This window comes from Panthera onca, chromosome A1 (genome assembly GCF_046562875.1).
Source record: "Panthera onca isolate mPanOnc1 chromosome A1, mPanOnc1 haplotype 2, whole genome shotgun sequence".
Classification (NCBI taxonomy): domain Eukaryota; kingdom Metazoa; phylum Chordata; class Mammalia; order Carnivora; family Felidae; genus Panthera; species Panthera onca.
This window is the reverse complement of record NC_138339.1, coordinates 106,739,021-106,758,244: the sequence shown is the minus strand read 5'-3', so window position 1 is coordinate 106,758,244 and position 19,224 is coordinate 106,739,021. Positions and strand designations below refer to the sequence as shown.

At 35.2% G+C, this 19,224-nt stretch overlaps 2 protein-coding genes across 5 annotated transcripts in view; both read right to left on the bottom strand.

Annotated features, from left to right (window-relative positions):
- ADAMTS6 (ADAM metallopeptidase with thrombospondin type 1 motif 6) overlaps positions 1–2,821 on the bottom strand; it is a 297,458-nt gene extending 294,637 nt beyond the window's left edge. For all 4 annotated transcript variants that reach the window (XR_013556624.1, XR_013556625.1, XM_060635672.3 and 1 more), the window contains exons 1-2: positions 2,707–2,821; positions 142–506 (exon numbers count right to left, since the gene is read on the bottom strand). Coding sequence is in view for 2 of the 4 variants with exons in the window: in XM_060635672.3 (XP_060491655.1) it covers positions 142–506; positions 2,707–2,803 (462 nt within the window). In the remaining 2 variants the exon portion in view is untranslated. The remainder of the gene's footprint in view (positions 1–141; positions 507–2,706) is intronic.
- Positions 2,822–3,005: 184 nt separating this feature from the next.
- CENPK (centromere protein K) overlaps positions 3,006–19,224 on the bottom strand; it is a 58,382-nt gene continuing 42,163 nt past the window's right edge. Inside the window, exons 11-12 of the mRNA XM_060635682.2 lie at positions 14,842–14,890; positions 3,006–3,083 (exon numbers count right to left, since the gene is read on the bottom strand). Coding sequence (XP_060491665.1) covers positions 3,079–3,083; positions 14,842–14,890 — 54 coding nt within the window. The 3' untranslated portion in view covers positions 3,006–3,078. The remainder of the gene's footprint in view (positions 3,084–14,841; positions 14,891–19,224) is intronic.

Here is a 19,224-nt window from a genome sequence, read left to right as displayed (position 1 = left end):
ATAACAAAAATAATAATAATAATAAGACTGTTACCTTCCCTACTTAAACCATTTCTTTATATATTATTAATCTGAGGAAAGACATTTACATTGTAAATTTATTTCCCCATCAGAAACTAAAAAAGTATAACATCTACTTACCAACCCAATACAGTTGCTTAAAGCCACTTTAGTTGTACTACGTTGATCTTGCAAGTATCCTGTGTAATGACAGTTGTCTAAAAAATCATGTTTCCACTGGGGTCCATCTTTTCCCCAGTATTCTACTGTAAAATGTTTGGACACAAAATCTGTGTTGAGAGTCAAGTTTAGGTGAAAGTGCTTGCCATAGGCTGAAAGTTTAAAAAATAACTTAGATACTGCCTGCTGTGGATCGATAGGGTCCATACTCCGTCTTCTCCTGGAGTGTTTATCATTTTTCACAGTAAAGCTGAGAAAAGCTCCATTTTGATCAACCCTTATTGGAATAGTTAGCTGGTAGTGTTCTAGATAAGTCAGGAATTCCTCTTTGTAATCACAAGGCAGAGAATCCAGAAAAAACACATGGAAGAAAAGAAAATTTAACAGAACAAAGAAGTGGCAGTATAAACAACAAAAACTCTATCAGTCAAAACTATGCATCATCATATGTGAGAGGTATGAACAAAAACTGTTATATTAAACAAGATGAAGTTTAAAATCTAATGATGAATTAAGTTCCATTTATTCCTCAAAATAACATCATTTTAAAATTAGTTTGAAGGACTATTTTTCTTTTTTCTATTTATTTTTTAGTGGATTCTAAAAACTAAATTCTATAGGAAATATGAATATTTTATATTGAAATAAATAACAGTGAAAAATACACACATTTAAAAGAATAGAATTTAGCCTGGATAAAATGTTTGTGAAAGTTATCCAAAAAAGTTAATATTGAATTTCTACAGCCTTGTAGAAATTTTTTTTTTTTTTAATCATCAGTTGGAAAATACAGAAGCGACTCTGGAAAACAAGTCTGGAAGCTCCTCAGAAGGTTGAACATGGAACTGCCATCTGACCCAGCAATTCCACTCCTAGGTATTTACCCGAGAGAAATGAAAACATATCCACACAAAAACCTGTACATGACTGTTTATAGCAGCACTATTCATAATAGCCAAAAGGGAGAAATAACCTGAATATTCATCAACTGATGAATGAATAAATAAAATGGGGTATATTCACACAATGGAATGTTATTCTGCATAGTACTGATACATAGTATGACATGAATGAACCTTCATAATGACTGCCTTCATTATCAAAGTTAATTATCTAACATTCTAAAAATATTATACTAAGTAGAAGGGACCAGTCACAAAAGACCACATATTATATGATTCCTTTTGTATGAAGTATTCAGTAGGAATATCTCTAGAAACAGAAGTAGCCTAAGTAGGCTGCTTAGGGCTGGGGTGGAGAGTACTTTGAAGAGAGTTTGGGAATGACTATTAATGGGCACAGGGTTTCTTTTGGAGTGTTGAAAATATTCTAAAATTGATTGTAGTAAAATTGACTGATTCTAGAATTGGTTATATGAGGCTGTGAATATACTATAAACCACTGAATTGTGCCTTTAAATAAGTAAATTATATATTTATTGTACTGTAATAAAGCTGTTAAAAATTCATCAGATTGACAAAAAGAAATTTGGAGGATATTAAATATGTTTTCCTCATTTAGGTGTACTTAATATTTCCATTCTACCTTTTTAACCACATCTTTCTTTAGCGAGGTTTACCACAAAGGAAAACCAAATGTCTGTCCGTTGCCTCGTTGTCTATACATGGAGTTCCCAACAAATATAAACTCCCATGAGACTATGACCAAATAGAAATAAATTAAAAGACAATATTGTTCACTTCTTATAAATAAGAATTCATGCTAAATGTTATGGATTTATTAATATACTTTGAGAAGCTACATTACATACATATAGGACTTCTAGACACAGACATCAATCCAAAATAGCCTTGAAAATCTGGCTCATCTGTACCAAAAAATTATCAGTTCCTATAGATTTATGGGAGGGGAATCAAAAAGGTATTCTGCCAATAATTCTATAAAGATTAGACGTGATGATGGAAAACAAAATGTTATTCACTCCTGGGACCTCTGTTAAGATCTTTTCTATGATATAAAGTTCAATTTCATGGATTCAAAATCAGAGATCCATGGATTAGAGTTTGAAAACTTGAACTTCCTACCACTTTTACTCTTTTACTCAGATTCTAGTCCTCATTTCAGAATTCTTCAGTTTGGAAAGCATTTTTCCACTAAGGGTCCATTTTAGAAGGATCTTGTATCAGAATATGTCTGGTTTCTTGCTCTTTTATAATAGCATAAACCTTTGGATTTCTTTTGAACACGACCTTGCCTGTAACTCCTAGCAACAAATGAGCTTATTAAAGTTTAGGATTCAAAAGGAGAAAAGGCCTGGGTCTATTATCTTCTAAGAAAGACCAGTCAACTCTAAAATACACTGAATGCTAAATGCTAGTATAAGTTATAAACAGTCCACTTAGAGCCCTTAAGATTTATGAAACTAGCACTGAATTGATGCAGTAGGCCTCCATTCCTATCACTATATATCCCAAAGAAAATGTTCACCCAAACTAAATATTCAGAATCTTTTCTCGTCAAATTAACAGCAAAATTTTTTGTCACTTTCAAAAGCAGGACTCCTACCTTGAGAACTGTATGAAAGTCTGTGGTCACTATGACATTCCGATGAAGCCATGATGAGGCTCAAAATCCAGGTCAACGTCTTCCACAAAATTTCCATAATTTAGAAAATTGGATGATTTTTTTTGGAGGGCTACCTATGTGCTAGAGAGTCAATATCATACCAAAATCGAAGCATAACAATTTTATTTCTTTAAAATTTCTTGCAAATTAATTATTAGATGTTCCACTGCTTAACAGGTACTTTTTTCCAACATCTCGTACTTTCTTCTATATCTGGGTTCATTTTCTCAATCCAAAAGGAAAAAAACAATGATGGTAAAATTTTCATAAGCAAAGCATTTGGCTGATTAGTTACTATAGTATGGCCACTTTTTAACCTAGAAAAACAAAAAAAAAATTATGTTAAATGAAAAATATCTTGTATCTACAGAACTATATTGCTGAATGCTTGCCAAAGGACAAAGACTACCAAATGACTTAATATAGTTAAATTAGATCATTGTTGTTCTTTATAGTCTAAATAAACATTCACAAGACTAAACAATTAGAAACCTAAATCGTAAGCAGAACAATGCCAGAGCTACTTAATAATCAAAGAAGGAATGTGAAGTGGAATCATAAAAATTCTTTTTTTTGAACTTTGAAGAAAACAACGTGTGAGTACAGTGACTAAACGTCATTTTGATAAAATAAAAGGTACCGTGACTTCAAAATCAAAGTTCATTATGTAAGTGATAAACAGTATATGATCCCATTCCTTAATGTGCTTTTTTAGCACACTCATATTCAGAGATTGATTTGTTGCTTTATGAGGCACTTATCATTTTTTCTTAGAGTAGATCCACAAATACATAGTGACATGTAGCAGCTATCTGTGAACACTCAGACACTAGCACAAACTAAATTTCTAAAAATTTGAAACATATTTACTATAACCCTTGACTTTATCTAGAAGTCTTATATGACTTAAAAAGAAACACATATGAGGGGCGCCTGCGTGGCTCAATCAGTTAAATGTCCGACTTCAGCTCAGGTCATAATCTCATGGTTTGTGAGTTCGAGCCCTGCATCAGGTTCTGTGCTAACCAACAGCTCAAAGCCTAGACCCTGCTTCAGATTCTGTGTCTCCTCCTCTCCCTGCCCTTCCCATGCTCATGCTCTGTCATGCTCTGTCTCTGTCTCTCAATAATAAATAAATGTTAAAAAAAAAAATTTAAAAAAAAAAGCAACACATATGAGGCAACTTCAACTATCTAGAATGTAACTGAAAAGAGAAGAAATTCATCTTCTGCAAAGAATTTTTAAAAATTCATTTCAGGTATCACAAGAGATGTCCTATTCTATCTCATGCACCTTCCTTTTGACTCACACCCTCACTCACAGTCCATGAATTTACATTTTATACAGAACATGAGCATATGTGACTACCTGATATCCTAGAACATAGTAGTTTAGAAGAAGAAAATAGCAAAGGGACTAAGAAACTAGCTCACTAACAGCACAAAAGTGAAAAAAAGAAAGGAAAACTAAAAATTAGTTGTAGAACCCCAACTAAAGTAATACACTTTGGGGTAGAGGCAAATGGTCCTTAACTAGTTCAACAGTTCCTATTATGTATATGACTGTATTATAGCTCAATATCTGATATTCAAAATACTGTCTGAGTCAGGATTTAAAGAATAAATTACTTTTACTAAGGTAACTTACTACTAGTACAGAGAAGAACACAAAAAGTATTAGAAAGATTTTTATCCCAAATTCCTAGTGTATAGGATTATATAATAAATGTTTACATATTTGTTGGTTAAAAAAAGAGTAAATAAATGAATCACTATTTAGTGATTAAAAGAAAATCACTTCATGCATATAAAAGGATATTTGTAGTTAACTGGAAAATTAACTTACGTAGAATACTTCATTCCCTATGGTGCTAGAAATATTGGTTATTAAAACATATAAAACAACCACAACCATTGAAAACTCTGTCTCTACAAGTTATTACACTGCTGAATCTTGGAAAAACTTATTCATTAATCAACAAATATTGCTTTACTGTTTTTTTTAAGTGATGTTATAACAGGGGTGCCTGGATGGCTCATTCATTTTAAGGCACCAACTCTCGATTTCAGCTCAGGTCATGATCTCAGAATGAGATTGAGCCCCTCATTGGGCTCTGTGCTGGTGGAGCCTGCTTGGGATTCTGTCTCTCCCTCTCACTATCTCCTTCTCTTTCTCTGTCCTCCCCCTTCCCCAAAATAAATAAACTTTTTAAAAAATGTTATAACAATATGGGGACACAGAATAAATTAACACAATCCTTGCCCTTCAGGAATTCATAATCCAAACAACAGAGAAAAAAATTCAAGGCAGACTGACATATGCCATAATAAAGTTATGAAAAAGTGTTAAGAGGAAATCAAATGAGGAAAATGACTTCTGAGTTAGAGGAGGATGGGTCAAGAAAATCTTATTTAAAAAGTGGTATTTGGGATAGACCCTGGAAGATGAACACAATTTCACAAGTGAAACTGATAGGGGCAGTCATTGCAAATTAAAGAAATAGATTCCACAAAGTCTAGATGGCAAGAAAAAAATGGAAAATCATTTTAGGAATAATAGTAAGCTTGATTCCTATAGAGAAGACTAACAGGTATCATCTAGAAAGGTAGTTTAAGGTCAGACCAAAAACAAAGAGAACTTTAAATATATGTTACTTTTAATAATCACAACAATCTTATAAAGTAGGTATTATCACCACTATGTCAGGCAGCCTGCAAGATGGCCCCAAAGATTCTGCCTCCTGATATCCACTTTTGTGTAATCCTCTTCCCTTGAGTAACTTGATCCTACCAATAGAATGTTGAGAAAATATCACTTCAGTGATTATATTACAAAAGATTCTGACTATCTAGTAGACTAGATTCTATCATTCTAATAGACTCTCTCCCTTATTGGCTTTGATGTAGCAAGCTGCCTTTTGGAGGAGTTCACATGGCAAGCCACTGAGAGTGGCCTTTACATAACCACTAGCAAGGAACTTAGGCCCTCAATGTAATAGCCTGTGAGAAACTGAATCCTACCCACTAATATGTGAGTTTAGAAGCAGATCCCTCCCCAGTCAAGCATTCTCTGATGATCTGAGTCCTTGCCAACATCTTGACTGCAGCTTCATTGAAAGATCCTGAAGCACAGGACAAAGCTAAGCCATGCCCAGTTTCCTGAACCACAGAAACTGTGAGATAATAAATGTGTGTTGTGTTAAGGCACCAAATTTATGGTGACTTTTTTTGCTTTGTTTTGCAAGAATTGATAACTAATGCAGCTCTCAGCTTACAGATAAAGCAGTTGAAGCTCATAGTGGTCAGATAGTGAAAAAACAGCAGAGGCAAGAGTCATACAGAAGGTAATCTGTCTCTAAAGTCTAAATTCTTTCTACCATATCACACGTACAATTTAAGGCACTCTAACTTAAATATTCAATAGCAGTTCCATAAAACCACTGTTAAATAACACATTCATAATAAATGGTATTAATTAATGTGAATAATTTTAAACAACTTTATACACAATAATTGTTTCATCTCAAAATTATATCTACAATGATTTAGGCAAGACATATGCTTACTCAAGCAAAAATCTATAGAGAGATTAAGTCACACCATTAGTCAATAGCAGTAAAGAAAAGAATCTAGTTATCTTGATTCCTAATCTACTTAAATACAGTCTCCATACTCCAAACCTTCCCATGAGATATTGAAGTATAACTGTCACTTCTTGAACAAGATTCATCCTTCAGGGCTTTAATTTTTTTCAGAGCGTTTTGCCTAATAATGTCTGACATTAAATGAGAACCTCATATGCCTTAATTTTTCTTTAAGGAATATATAATTAACACATTTGAATTCATTTTCTATTAGTGGTGATATATTTGTATGAACCCTTCATTCTTTTTTCCCATTTTTCTGGGCTCAGAAACAGAGTTGTCTGGGTTTAGGGAACAACTATTTTGCCCTTGAGAAATTTCCTGCTCTTCAGTTTTGTAACCTCCACTCTTACAATTATTAGCACTGTCCAGTAAACGCCCAAGTTAAGTAAGCCAGTAGCAATGAGAGAAAAAGTAATATGTAACTACTTGGCCAGAAGTAGACTAACATTTGATTTAAGGACTTGTAGTAAAAAGCACATTTGGTGCATAGTAGAAAGAGCAGGAGTTTCAAAGTTAAACCAAAGCGACAATCTTGTTTCCACCCCTAGCCACAGTATCTGGCACATGGGCACCCAATAAATGTGAGTTTCTTTCTCCTTTCTTAAACGCTCCCTCCCTCCCCACCTCAGGTGCCAGTGAAGGAACTTAAATAGTAAATAAGTGAATTGGCTCAAGCTCAACTAAAATCAACAACAACTAACATATCAACCTCTCTTAGTTACCTACACAATAAAAATGAATGGTTAACCTACTTTCTGACACCTGCTGGAGAGGTTAATCTGGATATTATAAACAAATATGGATAAGCACTGACTTTTTCAAATATAGTTTCCAAAATTCACACTAACATTAAAATATTACATAATTGTCATAAATCATAATGTATTAACTCTTTACATTATATAGGAGAAGTGTTACTGTGTTGTGTAAAGCACAAAGGCTTTGAGTCCTGGCTTGACTCCAAGTTACTTAACCTCTCTGGATCTATTTCCTCATCAATAAAGCCATGATAATGGTATCTACTTTACAAAGACTTGTGAAGAGATTAAATTAGATTACACATGATATAAACTGTCCACACACTTCCCTTTAATGGCTAAATAAATATTAGCCCCCTCTCCTCCCTATCTGACTCATCACTTTTCAAAGGCCTTCCTTCAAATATAGTTTCATGTTCCTCTTTCCCACCAATGTGTGGAATACTTAAATATAATGACAGAAATCAATCAATTCCATTGTATTGTCTTTTAGAGCAAATAATAAAGAATTTAGGTCATGATAACTGGGCTTACAAATATTTTAAATTTGAAAACTTCCGTTTTACTTTGATTTCACATATGTTCTTTTCCCTAACACAAATGTACCAGCCAATAAAGTTAAGGGATTACTTACCTGCTTCCACAGATCAAAGCTATACCAGCTAAGCAGAAATCAGATCAGACAACTTGCTCTACAGTGACTCCTTTAGTAGTCTCCCTAGTTGAAGGGTACTTAGTTGTCTTTTTCCTCTATCATCTTTGCTTCCTACTCAGGGGATCTGGGAGTAGCCAAGGTAATAATTTCCTCTCATGAACTATTATTATGGAGCTAAAGAACATGTACAACATCCTACGCAACTTCTTTCATCCATTTTAACTCTGGTTGTTTATTTTAAGGCTGATTTGGTCTTCACAGAGGAACCAACAATACTATGCTCCCTTCACATATTTAACTTTTATATGTGAAAATTAACTTCTCATCTGCCATTTATTCTCTCAACAAACATTTAGTGTCATCTACTGAATGCCAAGGATACTGCTAAGCTGTAAGTACAAAGGTTCCCAGATCATTTATAAACTTTGTGAGATTAGTTTCCAAAAGTATAATTAAACACACTCAAAACTTACCTATCAAGAAAAGCAAATGCGCCAAAAGCAAAAACACAAAACATCATTCTACAAAAATCAAGCCCTAAATCACATATAGTCCCAAACTGTTTTTTTCCAGATGGAAAGTTAAATATATATTATCTGTATTATAACTTTTCTCCTGAAAAATAGAAACACTTTTTCTTCTGAGGCTATTACAAAATGTTGATAATCAAGTGTCTTTTGGTAGAGCCAAGAGAGCTATCCACCTTTTCCACCTTTTCTTCTTCCCCCAAGAAGGTGCTATTAACTTTCTTAATATGTTAGCTGTCTTTACTTTCTCATAAAATTCATATACAGGGTAGGATTTGGCATAGAGGTCCATCTTAAACCACTAGTAGCTACTAGTGGTTGCTAAGGAAATGAAGAGGAAGTGGTAAGAGTAGACAAGAGTAGAAATTAATCTTAAACATAGTGGCCCAGACACGAAGAGTATTAAAATATTTCAAGTCTTGAGGTTAGAGGTTTTTCCCCTTGAGTATCACCAAAATATTAATACCACAAAGAGAGATTTCATTTGCTGCCATTTGTGGCAGATGAATGAATTTGATTTGTTTGAAATCAAGTTATTTCCCTCTATATGCTATTCTACAAAAATCCAAAACACCAATGATCATTTTTAAGCATGAAATTAATATAAACCAGAAATGTAGTTACCACTTTGGTGAAACATAGGAAAACAATTATTTCCAAAATTAATTTTCTCAATTTCCTTCAACTACACCAGTTTTATGTTACATTTCTTTCCCTGTCATGAATTTAGAAAACTGTCATTCGTACATTTTGGTCTAATCAACATAAGCTACAAACAGAAAGAAAGAAACAAAAGAAAAAAGAAAAAAAGGGAAAAAAAGAAAATCAGCACAAGAAATTTGAATATAAAAGAAAATATTGAAAATCACACTCCACTGTCCTTTTAAAAGTTCCTAGCAATGGTTCTGTTTCCCCTTTCCTTGTCCATTCTGCACCCCCATCCCACTTCACCCAGACAGAGGGTAACAGTCTGAGCTGCCCTGGTTGAGTTGATCCTAAAGTTAACATTCAGCAGCCCATTTCCAGACAGCAGCGCTAAATCTATTTGGATAAAACGCGTGTGACCCAGACAGTTGGCATTTGGCCCAAACGCGTTGCACCGGCAGCTCAAATAAAAACAAGAGTAAGAAACTCACTCTCTTGTTCCTTCTCAGTGCGCTTTTTCACTCTCTTTGCCTCTAGTACAACAAGGAAAGAAATTACCAAAGACAGGAATTGTAGTACACATTATCAAAAGGCACCTTTCCAAAAACCCCTCCAGCACTCCAACTGCATCCCCCAAATCCCTGAACTTTGATCCCATATACCATATAGACAGACATACCCAGATATTCAAGGCTCCGGAGGATTATGAGTCTAGCACGACGTCCCAAGTGGCCAAAAGTAAATCAAAAACACACGCTTCCATCTCTTTGATTAGCCTATTAAAAGCTTAACATATCCTAGAGCATCGGGGCTATAGCTAGCACATTAATTCTGCTCTCTGAGCCCAGGCATAAAATATGCACTTGTCTGACTGCTTAAGACACTGACATGAAACTATAAAATGCAGAAGTTTTTTCTTAGAAATCAGTTTAAAACACACATCATTATTACTTCCAAATCACTATTTGGTGATTAGTTAAAAGACCACGATCATCATAATCAAGTCATATTTCACAAAACATGTCTATCCATACAATAAACGTGTATTTTTGGCATCATAAAATACTTGCAAGACCCAGAATTCTCCAACTCCCGACTAGTCTGGAGTTAAAAAGATTTCTATCTGTAAAATGAGTTCAGTCAAGCTCACTCATTGCCATTAAAAACAGACACACACACACACACACACACACACACACACACACCACACACACACATACACACACATACACACACACACACACAGAAAAAGTTTTCTACGCGCTATTCGGAAGACAAGCAAAGCACAAGTTTTAATTAAAAAAAAAAAACGGTTTCATTGAATATTGTTAAGTCTTCCTTACCGTTTTCATCTTCAAATTCTGATAAAAAGTAAGTTTCAAACAATAGAGATTGCACTGGACGACTCACGTACTCTCTCTGCTTTCTTTTTTTTTTTTTTTTTTTTTTTTTTCTGCCCCCCTTTGCAAAGCCACAGCAGTCAGTTACTTATTCTGCAGCCAGAATAAAACCCTATAGTCTGGCTAACCAGGGCTTTAGAGAACGGACTTTCCGATTTGGCAATAAAAGAGATGCCATCAACACATCCAGGCTATCATCCTGAGATGCTGCCTTTGCAAACCCCCTTTCTCTCTCGACCCCCCCTCCAAAAAAAGGAAAGGAAAAAAAGAAAGGAAGGAAGGGGGGAAAAAGGCTTATTGGGGGTGGAAGTGGTGCCCTCTCTTCCTGGACAGCTTAGTGCCTTTGCTATGCAAATAACATGTGAAGAGCATCAAAAGGTATCAAGAGAAAAGAAGACAAGAGGAGCAGGAAGGGCAGCAAAGTTTTGTTGAAGTAGCCCTAGATCTCACTACCGGCCCCCAGCCAACTTGAATTGCAGCAGGAGAAAATTTTGGCAGCTTTTCCTCGGAGGCAGAGCACACTGACGTCAGTCTGCAGATGTGCCGGGCTGCGTCGGGTGCGCATGTGTCCTGGGTCGTCACGTGGAGGGGGAGGGGAGGTAGAGGTACAATCGGGGTAACCAACTACCAGCCATTCAGAAGGGCTTAGACAATGTCAACTTTTCCACCCTGTGAATGAGAGAAATTCTGGCCCTTCTAAACTCAGTCCCCTACCCCACTCCGCCTCTTTTTCTTCCTCCTCCTCTTTTAAGAAATTCTAGCCTGGTTTGTGACTAGTTGTTTCTTGGAAAAAGGAAGGGGGAGGGAGAGGATGAATGACTTTAGATGAATTAGTGTCACTGTTAAGTTCTCTGGTTGCCTTCTCTGTGAATTTTTTTTTTTTAACTGCACACAACAAAAATATTAAAAGTTGCACATGAGTGTCTTTGAGGAAACTTACAGCACACTTAGATCAGTGGCAGATTTCAAAGCTCAATAGCTACATGTGCATAAAATGCCTGTTTTTTCAATACACCTCAACAAGTAAAACTGCCACCAACAGGGAGAGTGGACTAAAGTAAACTAAGACCAGCACATTTTCCATCTGATTACCGACTTCAGGTTATGTGGGGCTTTAAAAGAAGAAAAAAAAAAAAAAAAGTGGGGGAGGAGGGAGCGGGGGAAAAGAGAGAAGTTTGCATTATTTCCAGATGAGGGTGAGACTGGATGGTGTTTTAAAGTGCAACCGGGGAAAGCTACAAGTGGAGTGTATTTTTTTAAGTCGGTACACTGAATGAAATCTCAGTGACTGCCCAAATGAAAATAAATCCAAAGTCAGACCCCCCAAAAAAGGGGGAAAAAAAACCAGGAACCCTGCTGCGATCTCAAGATAAACAAACAAAACCTCAAAACTGGTTCTTCAAGCTTCCCAATCCCACCCTCCCACCCACCCCCACACCACCCTCCACACCAGCTGCCAGTCCATACTTTAAGGGAGAAAACTCCACTACAACGTAGCACTTTCACTTTCATTTACTGGGAGAAAGCCACTGGCATTAAACTGTGGGGGAAATGCCCAAATATGTTTTCCATGTCCTAAGCAAGCAAACAAAGTCTGGCACACAAATCGGAAACAGGAAAAAATGTGAAAATAGCTCAGGACAAATGCTGCCTTTCAGCGGTGTAATCTGCTGCATCATTTATCTGTCTCTATGGTTGAGTGTGTAGGGTAGGGAGAGGTTTAAGAGTTTCCGAGGCTGGAGGGGGCGGGCGGGCGGGGCGGGGGGGGGGGGGCGGTGGGCGGGGGAGCGGGGTATTGACGCCTTGAAATTCCAGTCGGTAGTTACCGCCAAGTCAATTTCCGATGGCCAGAACCAGAAAGGGGAATTGGACCGGAGGGAAGGGGGTGGGGAGGAGGACCTTTCTGAATACCCGCTCTTAAGTTTCAAGCTTCTGCTAACATTATTGCTCATTTGACATTTTTTTTTCTTCCTACACCGGAGGTAGTAGGTGTAATTCTTCTGGTGAATACATGAATAGTTGGCTAAAAGAAGGCATGAATCAGACTGAGAACGTCCAAGAATACAGTTATTTCCATTCTTTTTCTGAGGGTTGAAAGGGGAAAGCATCTGTCCACAGTCAATAGTCCTCATCTTGACCTTAATCAGTAGTATTTGGCTCAATGCCATTGAAAATGTAGAAATACATTCTGTGCTTGGCATTGACAGTTTTAAATAACGAGGATTCATATGGAGATAGATAGATGATAGAAGATTGATAGATAGATGTATTTGCATTAAAATACATGGATGACTAATCTCCTAGCAATAATTGTAAACACAAAAAATAAAAAGAGTGGGCACAGAGCTGTTTTTGCATGAAACTAACTTTTAAATAGTTGTGAACCTAAACGTTAATAAAAACAAAAAACAAAACAAAAAACTGGTATTAGATACAACCAGCACAGGAAACTAAAGTTAAGGTGTGAGTAGTATTATCTCTAGAAGTTATCTGGAAAGTTTTTGCTCTCAACTAAGAGTGGGCACAGAGCTGTTTTTGCCTGAAGCTACCTTTTAAATAGTTATGAACCGAAACCTTAAAAATAAAAAAATAGGTATTAGATACAGCCAGCACAGGAAACTAAAGTTAATGTGTGAGTAGTATTATCTCTACAAGTTATCTGGAAAGTTTTTGCTGTTAACTAAGACAAACTGCCCTAAAAGTATCAACCTTGTAAAGGAAAGGAGCATATTCATTGAGAAGTGGACATTGGCTAATTACTTATTCAAACAGTGCCATCCTGCGTCTAAAAAGAGTAATGAAAAATTTCCAACAGATCCCTTTTCTCCTCCAAATGACTAAGAAAAATATGAGTAAGGGAGAAAAATTATTAGCATGAGCAATGAAGTGTCAGTTTAACTTTATATGTGTGTCCATATGTATGTACATTTTAACTGCATTACAGAAAATTCAAACATACATATAAGCAGAGCAATATATAATGAACCCCAAATTGTACATAATCCAGTTTTAAAAACTGTCAACACATGACCAATTGTTTCCCATTACTTGCTCCATCCCACTGGATTATCTTGAAGCCAATCCCAGATAACATTTCACTGCATCCATTAAATATTTCTAAATAAAGTTGTACTTCTAAAATATAAGGACAAAAAATAAATAACCACTACTATACCACACTTACTCTTAAAACATTAATAATTCCTTAATTTCAGCAAATATCAGATGATCTCCCTCAACTGCAAATAAACGCCTAAAAATGCTGTATTGAAATCAGGATCCACATATTACATTAAGTTAATCTATCTCTTTTGTCTCTTTTTTAAAAACTTTTTACTGAAGTAGAATATTCACACAGAAAAGTACATACATATATAAATTGATGAAAAATGTTAAGTCTAGGGGAGCCTGGGTAGCTCAGTCAGTTAAGCATCTGACTCTTGGTTTTGGCTCAGGTCAGGAGCTCACGATTCCAAAAAAGGAATAAACAGAAAATTGAGAGAGGAAGGTAATTTGTATGTATGTATGGATAGATGGATGGATGCACACCATGTATGTATGTATGTATTTTAGAGACTGAAAAATAGGAGCAAAGGCAGAAGAGTTTGAGAGCCCAAGAATAGAGACCGAGAAACTTTTAGAGGTAAGAACAGACTTTTAACTTACAATTTTTAATGTCTTAGCATGTAAATTAGATTTAATTTTTTTTACTTAGTAACCAAGGAATTTCTTTGTTTTTCTTAATGTTTATTAATTATTTTTGAGAGAGAGACAGAGTGTGAGCAAGGGACAGGCAGAGAGAGAGGGAGACACAGAATTTGAAGCAGGCTCCATGCTCCCAGCTGTCAGCACAGAGAGGGATGTGAGCTCAAAGCATGAACTGTGAGGTCATGACCTGAGCCAAAGTCGGATTAACTGACTGAACCACCCAGGTGCCCCTCTTTTTTTTTTTTTAAGTTTGTTTATTTATTTATGTATTTTGAGAGAGAGAGAGAGCATGTGCAGGCATGCACATGCACACAAGTCAGGGAGGGACAGAGAGAGAGAGAGACAGAGAGAGAAAGAATCACAAGCAAGCTCTGCACTGTGTGCGCAGAGCCCGACTCCAGCCTTGATCTCACAAATAGTGAGATCATCACCTGAGCTGAAATCAAGAGTCAGACGTTCAACCAACTGAGCCAGCCAGCTCTCCAAAACAAAGGCATTTCTTAAAATTAGACTGTTTGCTTGTATTTTCAGAAAAATGAGATGAATTCTGATTTTATGCTTGCTTGGAATTACTAAATTGAATTAAATCTACAAAAATGTCAACATGAATAAATTATATAACTGGAAGTTGAAATGCTTCAATAGGGTATGTTGATCCAAATTGGGATAAGATGTACATAATATTGTGCAATTTATAAAAACTTAATAGTACAACAAATATATATGTCAGACTTACAAAAGCATTCATAGGAAGAACATAGAGTATCTTGAACATCATAATGAACCTGGGGGAGAAAGAAAAGAACAAAATTAAGGAGCACAAAGTGGCATCAACTAAATCTACAACATTTTATTTGAAAAATAAAACAATTGGAATTGTCATAAAATGTTAATGTCGGCTAATTCAATGTATTGAGTGTATGTGAATCTCTATTATCTATTATTTTAATCTCTGTATTGTGGGAATAATTCACAATTTTACAAAAAGAAAGAAAGATTACTGTTATTTGTTATTACAATTAATCTGGCAATTTCTGAAATTTCAGAGGCAAAACAGCTTTAACTACTTATTATTTACTTATTTACTTTTTTATTAGCATACGGGAGCAACAGCAGAAAGAAAAAAACAGATTGAAAAGAGTGAGTATAATCAATGGTTTATAACCATACTATACAATATCTAATATTCAAAAAAGAGAAGATGAAGCTAAAGTATATTACTGAGATAAAAATAAAATCCCCAATATGCTAATAAGTGCCACTCTTTAGCATTGTGCAGAAGGCTAAGAAGTAACAAAATATAAGGTTCCTTTCCTCAATAAATTCATAAATTGGGAAACAATATGAAAGTGTGATAAGGGAAAATGCAGTACACTACATAATTTAGTGACATAAATGATAGAGCTTCAAATGATAGAGAATTCAGTAAAGTCCACCTAAGGATTTTTCTGACATCCATGTTGCCATTCTGGTGGTCAGTTTTGTGGTTCTTGAACTCCCAGCAACATTCAATTGAATCAATCACTCCCAACTTCTGGATATACTGTAGTTTTCTAGTTTTTGTATGACTGCATAGTCCTTTCTCCTCCTTTTCCCAGTTTCTAAATAGTAAAATGCCCAGGAGTCAGTCCCGATACCCATTCTATTCTTTATCAACTGATTTTTCCTTTGATTAATGTATGCTTTTCCTTGACTTTAAAGACCATCTATACGCCAATGACTCTGAGAGCTAAATGTCTACTTGGCTGTGTCTTATAAGGCAGTACAAACTTCTTGTGATATAAACAGAATTAAACATGTTCGTCTGTCTTTTCCATGCAGCAAATGGAACCACAATTCACCAAGTCTCTAGCCAGTATGTTTTTTTCAGTCCACTTTTCAATTTTCTTAACATGTATTCTTCATATAATGTGCCAGGCTTTAGTGGGAGAAACAGGGAGAAGTGTGTCTATTTCATCTTAGCTGGAAACTAGAGTTCCTCTCTGCTATAGTCTGAATCTTTGTGTCACCCTCAAAATTCACAAGTTGAAATCCTAATGCCTAATGTGATGATATTAGGAGGTAGAACTTTTGGGAGATGCTTAAGTCAGGAGGGTAGAATCCTCATAAATAGAATTAGTGTTCTTATAAAAGAGACCTTACAGAGATCCCTCCCCCTTCCACCATGTGGGGACATAGTGAGAAGGCACTAGGAGCAAGAAAGAAGACCCTCACCTGACCATGCTGGCACCCTGATAGCAGATTTCCAGCCTCTAGAACTGTGCCAAAGGAATTTCTGTTGTTTATAAGTACCCAATTTATGGTATTTTGTTACAGAGCCTGAATGGATTCAGATTCTATCTCCTTTATTGTTAAAACATTGTCAAAATATTTATTCTCTATTGTGAAGTGTCTGTTAACTTTTTTTACCAGGATAATTTTTAACTGGGATGAATGTCTTCTATTTATTGATTTTGGGGGTACAGTATATATTTCAGATTTAAGTCCTTTGTTGGATATAGATAGTATAAATATCTTTCCCCATTCTATGGATTACCTTCTAACCCTTTAAAGGAAGACAGAGTTTGTAGATAGAAATTCCTAATTCTAAGATAGTCTATTTTAACTTTCTTTCTTTGATTTTTAGGACTCTTTGTATGCTCTTAGAGAGATTTTTGACTACTTGCTTCACTTTTTTTCTTTGAAAAAAGCAAACATAGTTTCTTTATAACATGCAATTGTCCTGAAGCAAAAACATCCCTTTGTCTTACTGCCATTCAACAATAAGAATACATATCATGGGGGTGCTTGGGTGGCTCAGTAGGTTAAGCATCTGGCTCTTGGTTTCGGCTCAGGTCATGATCTCACAGTTCATGAGCTAGAGCCCTGCACTGGGCTCTCTGCTAACAGTGTGGAGGCTGCTTGGAATTCTGTGTCCATGCCCCGCTCTCACTCTCTCTCTCTCTCTGCTTTCTCTCAAAACAAATAAACTTAAAAAAAAAAAAAAACATATACATGCTCCAGTCAAAATGAACACTTTACACCCTAAAATAAGAGGGAAATCCAACTCTGTCTTCAAAAAACCTTAAGTATTTTTGCATAAATTAACTTTCTACCAAAAGTTCATTCCTTACTTCTGATTCCTAAAGATACATCACAACTTATGTGTATATAGTATATGGTAACAATGTGGAAAAACTGCTATTCTTCCCACCATGAACATGCTAATACAAACTTGGTACCTTGTAGGGATTTTTCCTTTAGACATAGGTTGTATTTATTGTTTGAATAACCAGATGTTCTGAAGTAGAAATCCTTGCAACATCTTTTCCAGAAACAATTTCTTTCTACATGTCTTCCTTTCATTAGCTGATATTAAATAAAGTTATGTGGTTCTTTTATCCCCCATCCTCCGAAGTTAACTTCTCTTCTTGAAGTATATCTGCTACGAGTTTTTTTAGGGAGAGTATGCAGTAGGAAAGGTTTTTAGTTTTTATGTCAGAAAATTTGTTTTTTCCTCATTCTTGAATAATAGTTTAGCTTGTTAGGGAATTCTAGGCTGATGACCTTTTTACCCCCCTCAGCCTCACCATCTGTTGTTGCAGATGAAAGATATGATTGCTATTTCTATCTTACTAAACTATCTTTTCTCTTTAGTACCTTTAGTATTCTCTTTCTCCTTGATGTTTTGCAAACGATTTCATGCTGTGGTTTTACCTCTATTTATCTTGCACAGAATTCAGTGAGCATCTTTTTCTGAGCGCTTCTGTTGTTCTGCATACTGAAGATTTTTCAGCTATTATGTACTCAAATATTACGTATTCAGCATTCTCTCTATTCTTTAAGAAGGTTTATGTTGGTGGAGTTCCTCAGTTTGTCCTCTATATCTCTTATTTGCTCTTCATAATTTTTATCTTTTTATCTTTATGGATTAATTCTTCAAATTATCTTTCAATTTATTAAATCAATCTGACTCAATCCAGTTAAGAGTTTATCTCAGTTATAGAATTATATTTAAATTATATTAATCAGGTATGGGACTTTGTAATTAATTCCTTTTCATAGCCAAATGTTCTTTCATTTGTTCCTATTTTTGTGTTATAATTTCTAGCTTTTTTTAGATGAAAAATTTCTCAAACAACCTCAAAATACACATTTTAAAGTCTTCATCAGATTGTTCCATAAAATTAGTTTCACTGAGAGTCAATGTTTCATTGTTGGATGTTGCTACTAGCTAGGATACCTTCAGTTTCAAGTAACATAAAAAATCTGTCTCAACTTACTTAAACCAGAAGGAGAATTTATTATCTTATATATCATGTTCCCTAGCAAAGCACCTCTAGGGTCAACTAATTCACTGGCTCAATAACATTATCAGAATTTGTTCTTTCTCTTTTGTGACTCTGCCATACTAAATACGCCAGATTTGTCCATGGCAGCTCTACTTATGGTTACAAAATGGCTAAACAGTTCCAGATGTTCCATGCGGACCCAGTAACATCCACCAGAAGAAGTCATCTCCTCCTGTATATTTTTTTAATCAGTAAAAAAAAAAAAAAAAAAAAAAAAAAAAAAAAATATATATATATATATATATATATATATATATATATATATATATCCCAAAAGTTCCTCAGAAGACATATATATTAAGTCAATATTGCACCAAATGTATTCTTAAATAAATCACTAAGAAGGGGATACAGACAACCATGTTTGGTTTAGCTAAATACATGGCTCTGTAGACAAGAGTGGATTACCCAAACAAAATTTAGTTCCCTTAGAAAGTAGGAAGACACAAAAAACAAAATCTGTTGCTCTGGCTCTTTGCATTAAATTCCTTCATTTATTTAACATTTTTGTTTGGTCATTTTACTAGGAAAACTGTTATGTTTATGGTTTGTCATTTTTATTCTTTTCCTCACCCTCTACTTTGACCCCCTTTTACCTAGGAGTTTTAAAATTGCTTTAGTCTCTCCCATCCCCAAGTCCATAAGCAGTTATTATGGTGTTTTAGCATCTCCATGATAAAATTATTTATTACTATATAATAAAATAATCCAAAAGTTAACGGCTTAAAACAATAACCATTTATTTTTTTGATAGTTTCAGTGTTTCAGAAATTCAGAAACAGCTTAGC